Source organism: Haliotis rufescens, unplaced genomic scaffold, assembly GCF_023055435.1.
Source record: "Haliotis rufescens isolate VD_foot unplaced genomic scaffold, xgHalRufe1.0.p SCAF_17, whole genome shotgun sequence".
Taxonomy (NCBI): domain Eukaryota; kingdom Metazoa; phylum Mollusca; class Gastropoda; order Lepetellida; family Haliotidae; genus Haliotis; species Haliotis rufescens.
The window spans coordinates 4910154-4933020 of record NW_025963857.1 but is presented as its reverse complement, the minus strand read 5'-3'; the positions used below and the strand labels follow the sequence as shown (position 1 = coordinate 4933020).

General features: G+C 39.5%; 1 protein-coding gene across 2 annotated transcripts in view; it reads right to left on the bottom strand.

The window, feature by feature from the left end:
* The window catches only part of LOC124143904, a 33490-nt gene that overhangs the window by 3487 nt on the left and 7136 nt on the right, over window positions 1-22867 (bottom strand). Inside the window, exons 2-3 of one of the 2 annotated variants that reach the window (XM_046513093.2) lie at window positions 15340-15401; window positions 11201-15048 (exon numbers count right to left, since the gene is read on the bottom strand). In XM_046513093.2, the coding sequence (XP_046369049.2) occupies window positions 11212-15039 (3828 nt within the window). In that variant the 5' untranslated portion in view covers window positions 15040-15048; window positions 15340-15401 and the 3' untranslated portion in view covers window positions 11201-11211. Of the gene's footprint in view, window positions 1-11186; window positions 15049-15339; window positions 15402-22867 lie in introns of both variants that reach the window. The other variant, XM_046513179.2, reaches the window with a different exon arrangement.

Here is a 22867-nt window from a genome sequence, read left to right as displayed (position 1 = left end):
CGAGGGGGTATGGTTTTACGCCACTGTTAGCAATATTCACCAATATCACGTCCAGGGGACACCAGAAATGGGCTTCACACATTGTACCCATGTGGGGAATCAAACCCGGGTCTTCAGCGTGACTAGCAAACGCTATAACAACAAGGCTACCCACTGCCCCTCCTAGACACGAACCAAATTGAGGAAGGTAATACTGAGTAACTTACACAATAAGATTATTTAGGTGTACTACTCAAAAGAGGTTAAAGAACCCCCAATTCTTTCAAATTAATATGCCATGACAGATTAACAACAGCAACATGAAATAATCAGGAGTCCTTTAACTTCTTTTGAGCAGTATACATAAATATCAGCATATTAGCCTGAAAATGTAGCATGTAAAGGTTGAAATAATTTGCTGACTTGGTTCGTCATCCAAGAAAATTAAACTGTAAAAAACCTTTTGCTTAAGGTAGTCGTTATCCAATTCAAAATGTTTTTAGCAAGTTATTAGAATATATTTAACAGAAGATATTGGCGTAATAATGATTTCAAATGCTCTGCAGCACTGACAGAATATAATTACCATTATTGATACAGTACAGACAGGGTTGTTGACATCATTAAACATGAAATCACAATAACGACAAACGGTGCCACTGTTGCTGTCAGGTTGACCCTATCAGCATGATCAGTTTCACCATACATACGGTCTTAAATATACAAGGCAATACTTCTTTACAATTTGTTTACTTTGGCTAATCAAAAGTGTGGTTAATTAAAAGAAAATACAACCGTTTATCTTGATTTTACAAAACTCTTGTCAGAATCCCTCACAAAATTACTCATTCCGAATTCTTTTGTAAAATCAGTACCACACACTCATGTACTGATTTCTCTGCTACTCTTAATGTTACCTACATACAACATCATAGCAAGCATCACTAAAAAAATAGTCACCTACAATTGTTGAAAACTCTTGGTTTAATGTGTGACAGAACAGTGTATATGTCCACCTTGAACAATATTTCAGCTGTATCTCTGTGTGTGGGCCAAAGCCTGAAGTGATGTAGGTCATGGACATTTACCACTTTGAGGAACCCCAAGAGAATGGGTATGATGCTGACAAATCAAGGATCACATCATACAGGTGAATCTGCGATTTGATCCCACGACCAGCTGATTCTGGCAACAAGGCGGTAGCAACTCTGCACAGAGTATTGTGGTGCTTGAGACCACAGGGCCACCCTCACCCCTCTAGTTAATTGTGACAACAATCACATATTTCTTGAAATAATGAGCAAAATGTTTGTTTGTTTGTTGTTTAACGCCGCATTAAGCAATATTCCAGCTATATGACAGCTTTCTGAAATCCAGACCAGACAATCCAGTGTTTGATATGAGCATCGATGCACGCAATCCGGATACAATGACACGCATCAAGTAAGTCAGCGAGGCTGACCACCCGATCCTGTTAGCAGCCTTAACGACAAGCATAGTCGCCTTTTAGGGCAAGCATGGGTTTCTGAAGACCTATTCTACCCCGGATATTCGCAAAATGTAATTACTATCCATGAATAAGCCCTTTGAAAAGTAACATATTCAGTGGTGTGAAGGTGCATGCATTAGAATGTTGTGTCGGTTGTTAAATGTCTGAAGGTGTCATTTACAACAATGCCAAGATCATGTAGGCTATTGTGGACCAATCATATGGAATGAGAATGTTTTTGTAGTCTGCCAGTCAAATCTCATCTATCAATACTGATGAAAATTGTGGTCCATGAGCAGAAAAACCACTGTTGAATACTGTGTGCATCCATCCAAGGTGTGGACTGTGCTGTCAGCCTTGACTTTCAACATGTTCAAGAAAAGCATAGGACCTGGAAGCCCCACACTGCCCTGGAGCTTGATCACATGATCATGTAACATGTGTGATCTTGCTTAGAGGAGATGTTGGTGGTCGTTTGATAGTGACAATGTAGGCACAAAATCTACCCTCTTCAATCGGTGTACATACATGGTCAGTATCAGATAGTCCTAACCAAAAAAAAGTGACCAATTTAGAAATGGGAAGCTGACACTGTTTGGTTATGCTGAAAGACAAACTTGGGGTAGTGGACACCGACTGAAATTATGCTTGAAAATTGAACATTTTACCTTAACCACTTTTGACATTTCTAACTGTTGCGTTCTATGTTTTTTGGTAGTAATGGGTAGTGAGTATGTACTTTGCATTTCTGTTCATATGACGTCTTATATTTATGCGACACTGTTCACGGAGGGTGTAGGTCTCTAACTTTTATCAAAATATTTCTCATTTAGAAGTGTATGTTAATGTTTATACTTTCAGCAATATTCCAGCTATATCTTCAACTGTAAATAATGATAATGATGAGTCTGTGTGGGTCAAGAAATGCATCAGTTGATAGCATGAACAACAGTCCAAACAATTGAGGTACAATCATACACAACAAACTAGGTCACACAGCAAGAACACCGATCCACATAGCTGTTTTTCACAACAAGCTTGGTATCTGGCGCTCGAAACATCTTGTGTAATGTTCAAGGATTAATGCAACTTGAGATACAAGTCTTAAAATATTGTCACAATCTGTGATATGTTTGTGTATCTTCAGGTCTCAGTTGTCATTGATTGTGCCCTGTCTGTTTCAGATTTATTTTTTTATTAACGCCACACCAGGCAATATTTTTCCAGCTATATGATAGCGGTCTGTAAATCAAGTCTGGACCAGACAAACCAATGACTGACATCATGAGCATTGACTGACATCATGAGCATCGACTGACATCATGAGCATCGACTGACATCATGAGCAATTGGGTTGCAATGACATGCATCAAACAAGAGAGCAAATCTGACAACCCAATTCTGTTATCACTTCTTGCGACAAGCTTGAGTATTATCATGATTATGATTATGATTATGAATATTAAAATGAACTTTTCTTGGTACTTAAACTATCAGAATATAACCAGCAAAAGAACTCGAGAAATAGAATATAATAACACTTGAATAATAGAGGCCTTAAGTGGAAATAATACATTTGATAGTGATAATGAGATATTTCATACTGTTTATCTAAAAGATGTGTTTGGTGTATCAGTGTTACTGGCATATCCCAATTATCATGGTAATACTTTGTGAGGATGCAGTGTATTACTGGTATATTGGTAAATTGAGGTTTATTCTTTATTCGATACGTATCACAATATCATTTTGTTATGCTCAGTATATCAGGTGATTTGAAATAGCGACGTTTATCATGTGTTTCATTTTATACATTTAAATGAGTGAACATTATGTTGCACAGTCAGGGTGGCTTCTTGCCCACGCGGCAATTCAATTCCCATAACTCTGTGTAGAAATTCAATTTGGCCTGTTTTTACATTTTCTCCCCTTTTGTTATCAAAAAAGTGTTAACTTACATGAAGAAAGACACAAATAGTAACATACATTCATTATGTTTGTATTAATGTACTTTTGAAAAACAATTAACAGTAATCTTGACATAGAAAGGGAAAATGTTAAAAAAAATCATGTAAAATAGTAGGGTAATTTCAACTGGTAACTGCAAACTTCACGAGTTGAATTTTGTAATAAAACTTATATCATTAGAATCGCAAATGCTTGAGGAACACTATAACACGATTTTTGTCGATTATTTAGATATAAAAAACAGGAGAAATGTGTTGGAATTGGTGGGGAAGCCGTTCATGTGCGTTCAAGGGAGGTAACCGAGTGTGGCTTATTTACCATCAGCTGCCAAGAAGAAGCAGCAATAAAATATACACCTCTAAGTATATCATTATTATAAAGTGTTATACAGTGTTGTCTTCAACAAAAGAGACATTGGAGAGAGAATGAGGAAATTCATAAAAGCTTTGACTGTCTCGGGTATCTAAGAAATGACATTTCATCACATTTTGAGAGCTCCTTGACTGGGTGAGCAGACCACTTGAGAGTTCTTCGACTGGATCAGCTGACTACATGTGCCTAATGTCAGGTCTCATCTTATTGACAACGCAAGTTACACCATGTTAATTAATTATGGTAATTCCGTCAAATACAATGTTGTACCAGCATCCTTTTTTGTTCTATTTGTGAACTTCAATCCACACATTGCTGCTTCAGATTTTTCTGAATTCAAAATTTAGAATGATACAATATATCGTGCTTTGAATCGAAATAGGGCCTTGTGCATTGCAAAATATTGTGATCCTCTATCAGATGCTAATAAGCATATATCCGTATCTTGTGTTTGGTTTTATTCAAAAGAATTAATTGTTTTGACTTTGCAACAAAAACACCTGTGAAGCCATGAGTCAATATGTCATAAATATTCCTTACTTGACAATGATTCAATAACTGACAATACTGAAAACCTCACAACCCAACACACAAAATTTGGTTTCAATTTTCAATTTTCAACACACTTTCAAGTGTATCCAGTCCTGAATGACATGTTGACATGTCTTAACTGTTCGAAAATAGGGTGTGTGAAAAAAGGAAGACGGATGCCTCGATGCACACGCGACCCGCCAGTCACAACTTTGGGTGGATTTTGGCCCCTCTCGGCAGGGATGATTTTACAAAGCACTTTAATTACTTTCGCGGAGGTCGCGGGCGACAGCACAGCCACGGTGATTGAATTAATTAGGATCAAGCGCTTCACTGAGTACTGCGGACTGCACCTGTCTCGGCAGAGCTGTCTCACCTACACGTTACGTCTGCGACTGTTCAAGGTATCAAAGCAATGACTGCCTGATGCTGTTGTTGCAAAAGTTAAATTTAGCACCGCATGGTTTAATGTCCTTCAGTGTTAAGTTGTTTTTGGAAATGTAGAAACTCTGGTTGTTATATCCAACGACAGTTTTTCAGATCCGCAGAATAGTGTTGTTAAATACTTGTGTTGAATAATAATAGAAGTTGAACTTTGTGGTATGGCGACACAATTAACATCCAATCCATGTAATCGCCTATTATGAATGATAAGCACAGGTTGCTGGGGACCTTTTCCAACCAGGATTCCCATAATGTCTCTAATATTAAGGATTTTTATTTCAGATTATAAACCTCCAGTGACGTCATCCTATTGTTCTCTGGTCGGGTTAAATCTCAAACAGGGACGCTGTAATGTCCCTGGGATTTTATATAATATCCCCGGAATTTTATAGGATATTCAAGTCATATTTCAAATATAATGTGTTATAATATCTGGTGGATTTTATATAATGTCCTGGGTATTTTATTTATACAACTTCGGTTCAGATTCTAACATGTAATGAAATGTAAAATCAAATGACAAATATTTTCTTTTTATTCCCGAGGATCGCCACCTTTGCCACCTTCGTATCTGTAGCCCAGTGAGTGTACCACAAGGCTACAGAGGCGCTGATAAATCACAATGTTTTTAGGATGTCCTTTTCAAGATCCGTATGCCAGCAACAGATATTTTACGCCTGTTTCCTAATGCCATGTACAAAGAAATGTGTTTAAATAGGCACCATTTAAATTAAATAACCATAGTGAAGCACGGGATTTGGTGTTTTCTTTTTCTTTTCTTAGAAGTTTGTACAAGCCATACCCTGGCGCCTTTTTTTCATCAGTTCAGAAAACCCAAGTGATGAATCAGACACAGAGAACGTTCCAATATTCAACATGTTCTAACAATGAATCATGGGTACTCTTGTTCTAATTTTCTCAAGTCATACATGTCATAACTCCATTGATAGGAAGAAACAAGTGACTTGAGACTCCATGGTAATCGGTGCATCTGGAACTTTTAGTATGGCAGTGTTATTTGAGATTTGTTTTGCTAATTTACTTTAAGCATGTTAATCAAAGGATTCATTTTCTCCAGTCAGTATAGAACCTTTATTACAATGACAAGAATCTGTCATTTGTACATAAGGGAGAACACATAGTGGCTATTTTTACTTTTATGTTCTCTTATTTCCTGTTGGGTGTATTTCTTGGCGGGGGCACAAGAAATGGACTTCACAGATTGTACCCAGGCCTCTGGTGTAACACTTCAACCACTAGGCTACCACGCCGACCCCAATTTGTTCAGAGGCAAGAACAAAAATCACTGATTTTCTTAGTTGTTGTGTTTTCTGTCTGTCTACTCATGGATCCCTGGATAATTGTATTCTGTGAAATAATGAAAATCCCAAGCACAGAGAGATGGGAATGGCGGTAACTCTTGGACTTGTCATGCACCCCACTGCCCCAAGCAGCCAGATTCAGTATTTTTATGTTCATTTCGCACTAATGTTATGTTTTTATGTAATATTTATACATGTTTTATATAATATAGAAAACTTAATATTTTGTTTAATCATCTTGGTCGTCATATCAACATCCTTACCATACGAATATGTTCATATCTACTATGACCAACATATATCTGATAACAGTGCCAAGGCACTAACGATGCTCACCAGATATGTTCTCAGAAGGCTGAATGTAGAATGTAGGTAGTGAAATAGTTTCTATTAAAGTGAGGAATGGATGGCTTAATAGGGTTTAAATGTCTTTGTACCACATATGACTGACTGTTACATTGTTACTTATTTGTTGTCTGGGGTTGCAGTAATATTCCAGCAATAACATGGTGGCCAGTAAATAATGGAGTCTGGACCGGATGAACCATTGACATATCACAAGCAATGTCGCAATCAGTTGGGGCAAGCAATCGGCTTAGAGAGCCTGAACACTGATCCAGTGTGATCCATTTAGTTTCTTATTGATTGAGTGAGTATTGTTTTACGCGGCTTTTAGCAATATTCCAGCAATATCATGGCGGGGGACACCAGAAATGGGCTTCACACATTGTACCCATGTCGGGAATCGAACCCGGGTCTTCGGCATGACGAGCGAACGCTTTAACCACTAGGCTACCCGACCGCCCCTTAGTTTCTTATTGAAACGCGGGGAGACTGTGTAATGTGGTCTGTTCAATGTCGAGTGGACAGTATGCTCCTATTATATTCCTTAAAACATTACCTTGGTAAAATATCACAACATTTTGTTCAGCAGTCATTCAGATGCAAGGTATATGATTTTGCCATATTGCTAATATTTAGGAAACATATATAATTTATTTTTTTATAGTTTCTACAAAAGTTGCAATACCTCTGATTATGATGATTCGTCAATAGCATGTTCTGTGTGGACTGTAGGCACATACTTTTCAGAGCAGAGTCTCTTTGTCAGTCCTGCATATAACCAGTGGGAAGCACAAAGCACCAACATAACAGTGTGTGTGTGGGTCCCTAAGCTTTTTTCTTTTTTGCAAGAAATCTTACTTTACTAACCACGAAGTTTACCATAATGTTTACTCAACTAATCAAAAGCCTAAGTGATAACTTTTTAACGATTCAGTTTTAACAAATTACTAATTTCATTCAGCTTAGAGAACAAACATGTCAAACCTCTTGCTATATGACAAGCTTCCATTTTGTAAGTGTGGGATGGGAATATAGACAATGACAAAATGGCACCTGATCTAAAAGCCACAATCATTAACTAAAATAAAAGTAAGTAAAATATTTTGTAATCTGTCTGAAATCTCTACCCTTGATAGATTAAAACACATTAAACTACATAGATAAAACAAAACAGTTACTATTATTTACTTCTTAAATAATAATTAGTGAAATGACTAACAATTTTACATGTAGTAAATATACTGAACAAGAAAAATTACCGATCATGAGTATTTTGGGGGATGTTTTGGGGTTTTTTTTTGTAGAGATGACTCGGTTTCTTTAAATGAGTACTGTATATAACAGTATTTCATGATCCCTAACTATTGTGTTCAGTATACATAATACATGTTGCTCAAACACTGCCTAAGAACAGTTATCATCATGCGTTTTATATACCACAAGCACTTATGTTTTCCCAATATACATGACAAACTAACCAAGTATTTGATCTACCCAATTAAATGGTCACAAATAAACAGTTATAAACTGTGTGGCCAATGAATAGATGAACCTAAGGTACACATTGCACAATTGAGCTTTATATATATTTCTACAAGAAAATTGTCAATGCAAGAATTTATTCTGTTGATCTGTCAAAATTGTGTCTTTAATACAGTCTAGAAGAACTTGTCACATGGTTGGGTTAATGCACGACATCTGGTTCTACGCTTCAGCAATATTCCAGCTATATCATGCCAGGAAACACCAGAAACATACCACAGTGGAATATAAACTGAAATCCAGCCGGGCTCAGGTAAACTGTGGAAGAATCAGTCCATGTCACAGTGTGTGATGATACAGAGATACAGAGAGGCTCATCCATAAACATGTAAACATAATTATCTTTTTGTTCTAAGTCTGCAAAACACTACTATGGAAAAGCATAATTGTGAAATACTGACGTAATACTCAAGGTTTTGCTGTATCCAAATCACTCAAGATGACATAAATGACTTAGACATCATCACGTGAGTGCTTAGTGGTTAGTCACACTTATTAAACAGGCTTTGTTTCTGACTAGATTCATACAAAATCAATATCAATGTTGGTTTCATTTTATAAAAATTAGTATTGAGCACTCAAAGTATGGTTCGTTGTTCACCCTAATGAAGTTTACCTCAAAGTCCAGGGTCTCTACATATCAAGTGATCCACAGTTTGAGACAAGCAGAGTCATTAGTTAGGTACCTGCTTATCACTGCTTATATAACTCATCAAGTGAGTGAATGGGCAAGTTTGGTATAACGCCGCTTTGAACAGTATTTCAGTTATCCGCGTTAGAAGTTGGTACTAGTCCTGTAGTCCTTGTCAAACTGCCCAATAGTTAAGGTATCATAAGGACCAGTAGCAATTTGCCATTTTTAAGGGTTTTGCTATGTGTTATCATCATAAGGACTAGTGGAACAAAAATGTTAGTTCTACCGCTAGTTAAAACATGAATACACAATGCCCTTTAGAAAGTGGTCAAATGTAACGAATGTTATATTTGAGATAACACTTTCTTAGTAAAGTACAGATTCTCGTAGTTTTTTGGGGTTGAGTCCCCTCCGGGATTCGAACCCACACTTGCCAGGGTGAGGCACCTAATCGCCAGCACACAAAGTCAGCGATGGTCAAATGTAAAGTGTGATCAAATAAGAACGAGAATCTGTACTTTACTAAGAAAGTGTTATCCCAAATATAACATTCGTTACGTTGGTCATAAAATGTTATATCATGTCAGCTTCATGTGGGCGGGAAGCCACTAGTGATACATGTCTTCGACGTCGACATTGAAAATCAATATGTATCGAGTTATCACAAGGTTAATGAAGTCCATATACAGAAACAGTGTCCACAGGAAACAAAAAGTGTGTCCTTAATTTGATTTTTGAAATTGTTTAACAAGTCAATTTTTAGGGGGAAGCTATCAGATTTTAACAAATTTGTGGTCACTAAAATTCATGGAAATTTGCGGATCCGCGGAAGATTCTCACCCCTGTGAAATGGAGAGGGTGGTGTTAATTCCAATAAACACATATTCAATGCTTTGGCCTTAGTGTTGACATTACGCAAGTATTCCCGATGGCAGTTGTATCCATGTCATTCCATTTATGTAATATAGACTTCAGACAAATATAACACTGAGAATGTCAGGAACATCAGGCGTCCTTTGGTCAAGTGAAAATTTCTTGCTTTTGATCCTTTTTCGAAATTGTTAGTATTTGCCCTGTGTGTTGTGATTAATATCCATTAGCAAATGATTATCTACTCTGATGTTAATCTACAGTAGATTGTCCAACTAGAGCGAGTTTCATTTCACGCTACTTTCAATTGTATTTCAGCCATATCAGAGCATGACAGCTCAATGCAAGAGTAAAGTCCTCAGTCAGTGTTGCTGGTTGCTGACATTTATCACTTTGATCATGTTGATATAACCCACAACTGCGCTTGAAATGATCAAATCAAAATGAATCTGTGATCATGCCATGACCAGGATCTTGGCATGGCTAAGGCAGACGATTCTGCAGTGAGAAGCAGCACCTCAAAACACCTGACCTCCCATTCAGAATGTCCCCTTTGATTAGAAATCAGAGCTATTATAAAACCATTGTTGTTTTTTACAAATCCCGTCGTACAGATTTCATTTCATTAATGTCTGTGCTGGTGAAAAGAGTATTCAAGACATTGCAATGAGACTAAGTACTTTTCTGTAATACACTTTAATTGAATTATTCACTTTTTTCATCATGGCTTAATAACCATTGTCAAAAACTAACATGTTTGAATTCTTTATTGACAACCCTGTTATCTAAAACAAAAGCTGAGCAATTTCATGTTTAAAACTTCTCAGACACCCACAAAATAACATAAACTTTCTCAGCACTACATTTACCACAAATCCATTTACAAATTCAATGGTAATGGTAGAGCCGAGACAAGAACAAGGGTTCCATGTAACCATTGTTTCACTTACACTACGGTTTATATACTACTCAACATTTGACAGGGACAATGAGGTATTTCATACTGTAATGAGTGAGTATGGTTTTACGCCACTTTTAGCAATATTCCAGCAATATCATGGTGGGGGACACGAGAAACAGGAATCGAACCCAGGCCCTTGGCGTGACAAGTGAACACTTTAACCACCACCCCTCATACTGTTATGAAACAAGAGTGAGTGAGTGAGTTGGGTTTAACGCTGCTTTTAATAGTATTCAAGTCATATCGCAGCGTGTCAGCTTAATGTGGGAGGAAAGCCCCAAGTGATGCAGGTTTCAGACTTTTACCACTTCGGTGAAACCCACGAGCACGGGTATGGTGCTGACAAACCTAGAAACATAATTGGGGCGAACCGGGGTTCGACCCCACAATCATAGGTTTCTGGCGTGCCCAAGGGACGCAACTCAGCACAGCGAATAGCAGCGCCCTAGACGACTGGCCCATCCGTGCCCCCTTATGAAACAAGAAGATACCAGCATATTGAATTGTGAACTTGTGATAAATTGACTTAAAATGAAGCTGCACTAGTTAAAGTTGCTTGGCTATATTGAATACTATTCGGATGCAAAAATCTCTCAGCAATATGATAAATTTAATCCTAATCTGGGCACTGTGAACATCCCTATCAAAAGTTGAGTAGTATAGTAGTAATTACACTACCAGATAATTTTCTTGTTTGTAAGTGTGGCTAGCCTCAGAAATTGTACTTACGAAGGGGTACCTACCAGTGCTTCTGTTACGAGTTGGCTGGCTGGATGACAACGTTGTTTCGACGACACATGGTTCCATTCAGGTCAGCCATTGCTTTAGATGCTTCATCCTTAGTAGGAAATCCAACAACAGCATTACCTGTTGGGTTTCCATCCCCTGTGTAGTGAAGACGGATTGACTCGGGCACAGGGTTGTATTGGTGGAAAAATCCCAAGAGCTCACGAATTGTCACTTGAAGAGGGAGATTAGAACATCTTAGGTACACCCACTGCCTCTTCAGCACGCCTGGTGGTATAGGTTTGACATTCGCTGGAGGGCCGGGATTCATCCCAGGTCCTCCGGGTCCTCCAGGACCTCCAGGACCTCCGGGCGGTCGGTTGGTGTTGAGACTTCTTGCATTCCTAAGTCTGGTGATCATTTCCGACTTCAATATGGGTTTAATTGTTATGACATTAGGTCCTATCATTTGCTGATCCCGCTTCAAAGATTCTTTACAGTCACTTTTATTTGTAAATTCAACAAATCCTTCTCCAGTTGCATTCCCTAACCCATCGTGACAAATCTGCACACCACGTTGAGCAACATCCAAGCCAGTGACAAGTTCACGAAGTTCTCTGTATGTTGCTTGCGTAGGCAAGCCCACCATATGAATACAAACATAGGGATAATCCCCATCACCTTGTCCCTTTTCACCATCTTTCTTGTCACCCTGATGTGGAGATTGCTGTGACTTGACATCACAATTTGATTCAGATGACTTAGCTTTTTCTCTTTCGTCTTTCGTTCCCATAGTGACACGCAGAATTCTAGAGCCCATGTGATGACCTTCAAATCCCATGGCTGTCTTGTAGTGATCTGCAGTTCCAACTTCAACACAAGCTGTTCCAGTAAACATGCCTTTTGTGTCGTAATCCATAAACACTGATAAGCTATTGTCAATTATTCCAACACCAGCAAATAACTTCTTGACATCATCAACAGAAACATTAAGTGGGAGGTTACAAATCTTGACAATGAAAGGTTCACCAGCAGCAGGCATAATAAGAGAACCAGGTGGTCCCTCAGGTTCATCAGACCTTGGTCGTTTTGATGGTTCCGTTTCATCCTCGTCCTCATCTGGTACAAATGAATCAATAGCCTTTTCAAACTCTGCAACAGAACATCGGTGCACAATTATTGTCCTTCCATTCATGTCCATTCCATTTCGTTTAAGGGCACTAAAGCTTGAATCCTCATTCGTAAATCTAACATAGGCAGTCCCATTTCTTTTGCCCTGGTCGTTATTGATCAGTTTCAGACCATCAAATGGAATTTCACAACCAGCAAAAAATCGTCGCACACTACTGTAAGAAACAGTGTATGGCAAATTCTTGATATGGATATAGACATTCCCTGTGTCTGGCTGTCTTGGTCTCTTCCTGTTCTGATCATCCATTACAGGTCTTTCCCTCGGTGGAAAAGGTCCCCTGGGCTCGTATCCTTCCTTGTGATCATGCATGTCTCGCTCCATTGGCCTGCCAGGTGGGCCTCTTGAGGAGCCATCATCTGGCCATCTGCCATCATGACCTCCATCAGGAATCCAATCAGGTCGACGGCGTTCATTATCAGGCATAAATGGACGAAGAGGACCTCGCTCCTGAGAATCTCTGTTCAGTCTTGGAGGCATATCTCTACCTCTAAACTTGGTTCGCCCCTCAAAGTCGTCATTATTTCTGAAGTCTTGGTGATCACCGTGTCTCCCAAACTGGTCTCGGAATTGACCAGGGCCTGACCTATCAGGCATAAAAGGCCTCTGGTTCATATCTCTGACATCATGTTCCATCCCCATATCAGGTCTATCCAATTGTAATCTTGGAGTAAACATTGCAGGAGCATCGCCAAGAAGTCCTTTCTGTCCACCGTTTACAGATCGTTTCTCAGGGAAATCTTGAAGTACAGATCTCACTGGAGGACCACCTGGACCATTGTTTGGTGGGAATCTTGCTTCCATTTCCCAAGGAGCATTCATGTTTTCTTCTTCAGGTGGGTATTTTGGGTATTCACCTGGTCCTCTTTGGTAACCATCATCATGGAAGCTAGCTGATCTCATTCCTGGTGGTCCCCCTTCAATCGGTCTGCCTCTCCCCTGTGGTAGCATTGGTTGTGGTGGTCTTTGTGGAAATCCTTGATCAATGGGTGGGCCACCACGGAAATCAGGATCTGGTGCCCTGTTATTCCTGTCAAAGCCATTTCCTTGATCTCGGAACATAGGTGGATGACCTCCTCTTGGACCATCGGGAGGTCCTCGATGGTCAGGTCTAAAATCAGGATCTGATTTTTCATCAAACCTTGTGGGTGGACGTCTTTCTTCCATTCCAAATCGGGATGGTTTTGACATATCTGGCTCAAATCTCTCTCTAGGTCTGTCCATTCCCCTTTCTCGTAGAGGGAACTGTCTTGGTTCATTTGGAGGGAATGAATCAGGTGGCTGAGTAAATGGCGGAGCATTCCCATCAAAAGGTCCCTCTGGTTTTACAAACTGGTCTTGCGCAGGCCTTCCAGATGGAATTCTTACATCATCAGGCTGCCTTGCAGATCCTCTTGACATTGGAGAACTTCTTTGATCAAAACCTGACTTTTCAGATCTCTCTCTTGGTTCTCTTGAATCGCGTCTTGATTCTGAATGATCCCTTCTGTCTCGGTCTCTGTCTTGTCTCCTATCAGATCGATCAGATCTGTCTGACCTATCAGAACGTTCTGATCTTTCTGAACGATCATTTCTATCAGACCTGTCTGACCTACTTCTATCTCTGTCTGATCGGTCTCGATCAGATCTGTCTCGGTCTGACCTGTCTCTTCTGTCACGCCCATCTCTTCCCTCCCGACTCTCCCTATCTCTGCCTTCTCTACTACCTCGTCCATCCCGATCTTCCCTTCCGTCCCTTCCGTCCCTTCCATCTCTTCCTTCCCTCCCCTCTCTCCCTTCTGGACCCCGCCTGAAATCTCGGTGATCAGGTCTGCGAAAATCTGGTTTTCTGTCCATAGGAGGTGTTGGTTCATTCACGGTAAAAGGAGTTTCTTGGTTGGCCCTAATAGGTGCTTGCTCTAAAACCGGTGGCCCATTAAACGGGGCTACATATTGCTGATCAGGAAGCTGGTTTTGCATGAAAGGATCTTGATATCTGTCATTGGGCATGCCTTGGTTTCTTGCTCCAAATGGTGGCGCATCCCTCTGAAAGGCATCCCTCTGAAACGTATCCCTCTGAAAGGCATCCCTGGGTGGCCCATCTCTTGGTGAATCCCTACCCCCAGCTCCATATGGAGCTCTATTGTCGGGGGGTGGGTAGCCACCTTCAGGGTATCTAGCTTGTCCCCCTTGACCCCAGGCATCTTGAGAAGGACGATTCTGATAGTTATCTTTATAACCTTGTTCGTTTCCATACATTCCTTGTTGAGCATCTGGGCCACCATACTTAGGATACTCATCTCGCACACCACCCCGGTTATCATTAGAGGACAGGCCCCTGGTGTATGGATCATCATATTGTCTTGTTGGCTCAACTGGGAGGGGCTTAATGGATGGTTCTGCTGGTTGATCTACAGACTGCCCTGTTCTAGCTGCCTCTATGACGTTTTGCATCTCTGTTTTACTACTCAACAAGAGCTGTACAGGCGATCCATTCAGGCTTTGAAATGTCTTCATCATGGCTTGTCTTGCATCTTCGTCAGTGCTGAATGCAATGAAGGCATCTCCCTTCTCACCTCCAATGATGTGAACCCCTCCCGGCGGTACCTGTAAGCCTTGGAAGAAGTTGCGAATATCTAATGCACTGGCTGACCATGGCAGGCCTTGAAGTCGAATAATCACAGACATCTTTTAAATCTGAAAATAAAATTAAATTAAATTAAACAAACCTGCCTCATATGTACACTTACAAAAGAGCATATATAAAGTCATGAAATTAGGATTCACTTTAGTTCATAATCCATTTTTTTTCCATTTCATTAATAAATGTTACTTAACTTGATGTTAATTGTGAATGCACTAATTATTCATCATCTCCAAGTTGTTTTGTTTGTTTTGTTTGTTTGTTTAACGCCGCACTCAGCAATATTCCAGCTCCAAGTTATGTAACACCTGTCTTCAATTGCAATAAATATACTTTGTTCCTACCTAAATTTGAGTGAACAAGACCATGAGATTGTTGATATTTCAAGAAGTCAGCTCGTCTGTATCTGAAAGTAACAAATATACTGTCAGTCAACGAATGCACAGTGCCCAAGTCTCGAGGTTTATGAAAACACACACCTTTTAGTGTCTGTGAGCAAGTTAAGTTTAACAATTCATAGCATGTCAGGTTATGTGAGAGGAAAGCCCCAAATGATGCACGTCAGACATTTACCACTTTTGTGAAACCCACAAGCATGGGTATGGTGCTGACAAACCTAGAATCTGGCCAATCAGGTTTCTCTCCTTGAGAAGAGTTTGTGATCGATGGATTCAAGCCAATAAATGACAAAATGTGGAATGGCAGTGTGACTTCTCACATTAAGGATTTGGTAGTGAATGAGATATAATATACTTGATAAGCAACGAATATCTGGACCAGACCTGTGATTAATATTTTGAGCATTTGTACCAAGGCTGAGAGCCCAGCCACCCAATACATTAAGTCATCTTTACAGAAAAGCAATTGTCTTGACCAGACTTGAATGTTACAGCGGATTATGAACGATGTCGACTTTGTTACTGCATTTGGATTGCACTCCATAATTCCAGGCGATTTGGGCAAAGGTGGAAACTGAACTTTTAGAGTCAGTTATCTCTGTTGCCTCAGTAAGATGAGTGACAAAGGTTGTTAGCTATGTTTGTGCCAGTCTGACTTGACACCAGCAAGCTTAACTAGGCAATATATATATACACTGCAAGGATCAGGCAATGGCTATTTCACTGTTTCAGGTGGACATCAGCTGAAAATGATGTTAAAGGCAGGTTCAGCCTTGCTGACAGAGAAAACTTGCTTAGAACTGGGCTTTTACTTTTGTGAGAATCAGCTGGGATTTCATTATCATTTATTAGACATAAAAAGGTCAGGACAAAGTGTATTTCCCTGGAATTACATGCCAAAATTCCTCCTATTGTCAGATTGTTTTGTTTCCTAAAGGTCTTAGTGTTTTAAACAAATGACAACTGTGTTGATGTGTAATTATCAGAATGATTATAAATATACATAATGAATAAAATGAACAAAATTTACCAAAAATCACTATCAAGGGAACAAATTACTTTAACAGGGTGTAACAAAGTTGTAAACCATGACAAGTTTCAGGTCTTTAAAAGCTTTTTTGTTCGTTTTGTATGATAAACTTTCATTCATCACTTCATGGATTGTCATGCCAACGGAACCATTTGCAGATCACTAATGATCAGTTTTGTAGCCATGGATAAAGGGTTTGAAATAAACTATATCTCTCTCCTTGATAAATGCCTTGGTCCACAAAATTCAAGGCAGTGTGTAAATATTTTAGTCTAGGCAAGGCATTGCTACTGGCCAGAATTTATTAGTTGGTTTCAAAGATAATTTCAAAACTTTCAGATCAGTTCTGCTACTAATGAATAAAAAAAGTGAAGCAGTGGCGGATCCACCATCCCTCTTTTTACATCTGATGACCTTTTGTATGCATGCGCATTGCCTACCATGATAACATCTTGATTTGCTCGTTAAAGAAAAACAAATAATGGTTTACATGTAGTGTTTGTGATTTTTGGGGTGGACTTTCCCCTCCACCCCAACCTCTGAAGTTACAAATGGCCCAAGAGGAACCTGCATTTTTCTATATCCTATCAGTCCCTATCAAGTATGACTTCAAAACAAGACTGAAATATAATTGACCATTTTGATGGGGGGGAGGGGGGGGTAGAATAAAAATTTGTATACATATTATTCACCATTTTATACGAACAGCAAGCTGTGATAAAATCATGTGGTTTGGTTTGGGTTTTTTATGTTACCTAATTGTAGCACAAAGTCTTAAAAAAGAATTCTTAAGTAAATCTGAACCAAACTTATTTATTTTTCTTTTTTTTTGTGTGGGTTTAACGCCGTACTCAGCAATATTACAGCTATATGACAATCCAGTTATTGACATGATCCACACATCAATCCACGCAATGGGGATACAATGACATGCATCAACCGACCCAGCAAGCATGACCACCCAATCCCATTAGTCGCCTCTTACGACAAGCAAGTCGCCTTTTATTGCAACATGGGTTGCTGAAGACCTATTCTAACCCAGATCTTCAAAGGTCAGAAAATCTGTATATTATGAATTAAACATAACAATCATAAAGGCAGACTTGTTGATCTCGCAGAAGTACAAGTGTGTATCATTTCATTTGTAATTTAGTAATTCAGAAATTACACATGATTAAATATATTTCTGAAGTTCTTGGGTGTCCAGAACAATCAAAATTATTCACAGTAACAGACATCTTCCAAGTCTGGAGATTTTTAAATTTTTATGCACAAGGATTTTTGTTCACCTCACAATGTAGATCATGCATATAGTTTGTATCATGTGCAAGAACAAAGATGGAGTGTCAATTGCCAAGTGTTTCTCAAATTCATTGTAGTTCTCCCAAATAGTGATCATAATCTGCATTATTAATAATGGCATTTTTGTAAAAAGTCAAGAAAAAATTCTAACCAGCAAGATATCAGATCCAATGGTTTTGTATATGGTTGTCATAACCATCTGAATCTCATATCACTCAGCTTGTCATAAGTTGCCTTTATCATTTTCTCATCAAGATACACTCAATTTCAATGAAAAATGGCCCACCCTCCAAGTGGATCATCTCAACATGCGTTGTGAGAGTTGTGTTTTATGCCACTCTGAACAGTATTTCGCATATATTACAGTATGTCAGCTTCATTTTGGTTGATAGCACAAAGTGATCCAGGTTGAGCGAGTTGTGTTTAACGCCGCTTTTAACAGTATTCCAGTTATATCGCGGCGTGTCAGCTTAATGTGGGAGGAAAGCCTGAAGTGATGCAGGTCTTAGACGTTTACCACTTTGGTGAAACCCACGAGCACAGGTATGGTGCTGATAAACCTAGAAACATAATCGGTGCGAACCGGGATTCAAACCAACAATCATAGGTTTCTGGCGTGCCCGAGGGACACAACTGTGCACAGCGAATTGCGGCACCTTAGGCGACTGGGCCACCCGTGCCCCCTTGATCCAGGTTGAAGATACAGATCACCTTGGTGACACCCACAAGCATAGATGAGGTGCTGACAAACCAAGGATCATAAAATGGTCCAATCAAGGACTTGGTAGACCCTTGGATGAATCAGGGAGGCAAATCTGCACAGCAAGTTTTGGTGACTTAGAAAAACTGGTTACCCATACCACCCAATTTTAAAATGGAACCAGCCATTCTAATTTGCATGTCAATTGTTATTTGTCCGTTTTAAATGTCACTGGTGATGCCAAAACAAGGATCATATAAAGCAGGTTGAATCTAGTACTATAGGTAATCAAAAACTAGGATCAGCAGAATGAGACAAGGGACACAACTCAACACATAATTTTCAACATCAAAGGTGACTTGGCTTCACATGCTCCCTTTGATATTCTGACGTTGGCTGGTTTGTTTTTTACACCGCACTCAGCAATATTTCAGCTATATGACGGCAGTCTGTAAATAATCGAGTCTGGACCAGACAATCCAGTGATTTTATCATGAGCATCGACCCACGCAATTGGGATCTAAAGTTACAATGAGTAACATATTACGTACAAATTGAGCTACTGGGAATAAAGGCTCGGGCCAACATAATTGATTCCCTCAAGACTCACAATCTGTAATTCTCGGCAGCTGGTTGATTATTCTCTAAGTGTCATTCTGTTTCTGGACCAGTAATTCCATTAGTGATAAATGTACATCTCGGTCACAGGTATGCATTTTGGTAAAGGTTGCAGAAACAAACAAATGCTCCATTACTGATGATAAAATTACTTTCAATTACATAATAAGAATTGGAAAGCAGTGTTATTTCAAACAGAGGATGACAGCTGGAAACTATTCATTCCAAGAATATCAAGTACAATTGTTGATTTGTTGAGAAATGCAGGGAACAACTAATTACTTGACACAAACTTGCAAAATACCAACTTGACCATGAAACTTTCATGCAGCCTATGGAGTACATGGAAGGTGTTGCTCAACCTTCTTTCTATAATTTGTAAGAAGAAATCCATTATTTACTCCTCCTTCTCACCTAGGATCTAAGGATCCAAAACTCATGGACATCATTGATAGCAACAGCTTTCTAAACATGCTAATGTTATCAACAGTGTACCTTTCACATACTGGTAATGGATACCAGCCATCCTTTCCATATATTCCCTGGACACATTCACCCAATAATTTGTTTTTCCCGTCCTGTTTGGGATTACGGAAAGAGTTCTGTCACATATATTTTCATGATAAGCAAGTGGTGATATCACCAAATACTCAACTGGATTCAAATACAAACTGGGAACAGCCAGTAGCACCAGGACGTCTTCTTAATACTCAGGATCTATGGGGATTCTGGGCTAGGATAAGTCCCCATGCAACTTGATGCATCTGCTGCTCAGACTCACTGACTTGGTTGATTGAATGTCATCATACCCAGATGAATGTTTACCTAGGTAGAACGCGTACGAGTCATTAAACCCTAGGTTGTGGATTTCAAGCTCATGAGCACATGATCTGTAAAAATTTAGTGAGACATTTCTTCCTGGATGAAGCGAAGTGGAGAATGAAGAATGGATTCTAAGATACTTGTGTTAATAGAAAGGGAGACACTAGGTGCCATCATCATGTCTTGTTTATTGTATTCCGATTCATGCCATATGGATTAAATAATGCTGATGCGACGTTAGTAAAATTTTACTCACTCTGACAATCACAGTAATGTTACCTGTGTGGCTTGTTCCTGAGGAGTTTTGTACCTTGTTAAACACTATTCCAACAGCTTGGCACAGCTCTACCTACTTGGGAATCAAACCAATGTCATCAAGATTAACTACTTCTGTGGTTCAATACCATTATCTTTTAGGTCATTAAGTTGGTTAATCAACTGGGGGGGAAAAATGGCCCCCAGACACTGTAGCTCACCTGGAAATGTAGTCAGAACTATTGTCAGTGGTCATATTGAAAATACATTTGAACAGAGAGATCAACTATGCTCTTCCCCAGACGATTCTTCATTGTATTCAATGCAAAGGATACTTGCTTCGTACATCAAACATTCAGCTTGAACCATCAATGAAAAGAATTTACAGTCTAAGGAATCTTAAAATATCACATACATCACGACACCTGCCATAAGCCATCGCAGAACCCTGTGCCGCTCAATGTCCAGGAAAGAGAGGCTCTCAGTGGCAAGGCCACACAAGAATACAACGATGTTATAGTCCTAGCCCACTGAGATACCATGCCGCGGTTTTAACATGAATACCCCACTCAGACACAGTTGATGACTCCGGGCCAAACAGCCCTTGTTTTATCACCTTCATGACAAGAGCCAGGCAGGGTAACAAGTAGGGCTGGGATGATACACCAACAGTGCGATCCGATACATATCACGATACCTTGCTCATGATTCGAAATGTATCACGATACTTGCATGTGCTCTTATCTGTGGTCTGTAAGCCTCCATTTTCATAGACAGGATGGCCAAATACCTGGCACACTGATGATTTACATTTGGTACTGTTAAACATGGTGCAATGGATGAAAGGTAAGGTAACAAATTCCATAATTTAACTTATTTCTATGATCATTTAACGTCTTTTGGTATGATCATTAAACGTCTTTTGGTATGATCCGGCCAGGGATCGAACCCCGACCTTCCACTCTGCAGGCAGACACTCTACCACTAGACCAAGGAGGCAGTCACTGACTTTTGTGGATTGGTCTACTGAGGTGTCATGGGTTGGAACAAGCATGTGAAGTATCAGTTTCTTTGGTTAAGTGGTTTCCGAGGTGATGTTTACAGTGCAAAGAAATGCATTTGAGAAAGAAAAGCTCATGGTACAAAGGTCAAAATTATAAATACCACAAAAAAACAAGTGTTTAGCCCAACTACAAACTGCACATAGGCCAAATTCATTAAACTTCGTAACCAAATGGTTTCAACTTTCAGGATGGTTGAAAAGCAAAGGTAAAATGCTGGTCAAAATTCAATTCAATTGTTTATTCAAAATATAACCCCACTACTAACTACTCATGCACCAGGCTATATCACAATTTCTATGAATGTAACAAATTCAACACATTACATGTGACCAAAATCACAGGGATAGGAATTGTACAAGAAAGTCTGCTGGCCTTAGTTGTAATAACACTAATATTACCCCCCAAAATTGCCCATGAAGATCTGGGTAATAATAGATCTTCAGCACCACCAGAGGTGTCTAACAGGATCGGGTGGTTAGACTCGCTGGCTTGGTTGATGCATGCCATCATATCAAAAGTGTGTAGACCGGTGCTCATGATGTCAATCACTGGATTGTTTGATCCAGACTCGATTTACAGACCGCTGTCCTGTAGCTGGAATATTGCGGTGTGTGGCGTTAAACAAAAAGAAAAATGTTTTAGAATCTGCTGGCCCATTGGATGGATATCTTTGACATTGTTTGTTGTCTAACACCAGATTCAGCAATATTCAAGTTATATGAAGGAAGTCCATAAATACATATAATCATGTCTGGACCAGACAATCCAGTGATTGACATAATGAGCATTGATCTAGCCAACTGTGATATGAAGACATGCATCAAAAAGTCCATTAGTCACCTGACCCGTGAAGATGCTGGGTAGAATAGGTCGTCAGCAACCCATGCTTGCCGTAAAAGGCGACTAACGAGATCAGGTGGTCAGGCTAGCTGACTTGGTTGATGCATGTCATCGATCCCAAATGCGTGGATCGATGCTCATGATGTCCATCACTGGATGGTCTGGTCCAGACGCGATTATTTATAGACTGCCGTCATATAGCTTGAATATTGCTGAGTGCGGCATTAAACAACAAACCAAACCAAACCAAAACCATGAGCCACCTCATACAGCAAGCATTGGTGGCTGAACACCTATTCTCTACCTGGTTTTTCACGAGTCCTTGGCAAGGCTGGTCTGGGCTATTGGGCTGGTGCTTATTTCTATCCCTACCTTGTATTGTGACAACAAAAACTACACATGCACCAAATTCCAATACATTGGCAAAAAAAGGCGGAGTAATATCAGCCATTATTGAAAGTAAGGTTTCAAACTTCTGGATCAAATTGGGGCATAGTCATGAATGGAAACAAGCACATAAAGTTTCAACTTTATTGGTCAAGACTTAGTGTTTTCTGAGGACTTTCTCACATTGTGAGGAAATGCATTTGGAAAGAACTGAGAAGTATGGTCAAAGTGCAAAGGTCCAATTTTAAGATATGACAACTGGTGCATAATATATTGAGCCCGACTGCTAGCTATATGTGATTAAACTTTGTACAAAAATGATTGCATAATAGTAATAAGCAAGTCTTAAAATATGGCTTCTTTGGAAGCCATACTGAAAATCAAACACCTTGAAGAAATTGAGGGTGGGCAGAGGGTGTCATCACTGATAGGAACAAGTATGTGAAGTTAAGTTTT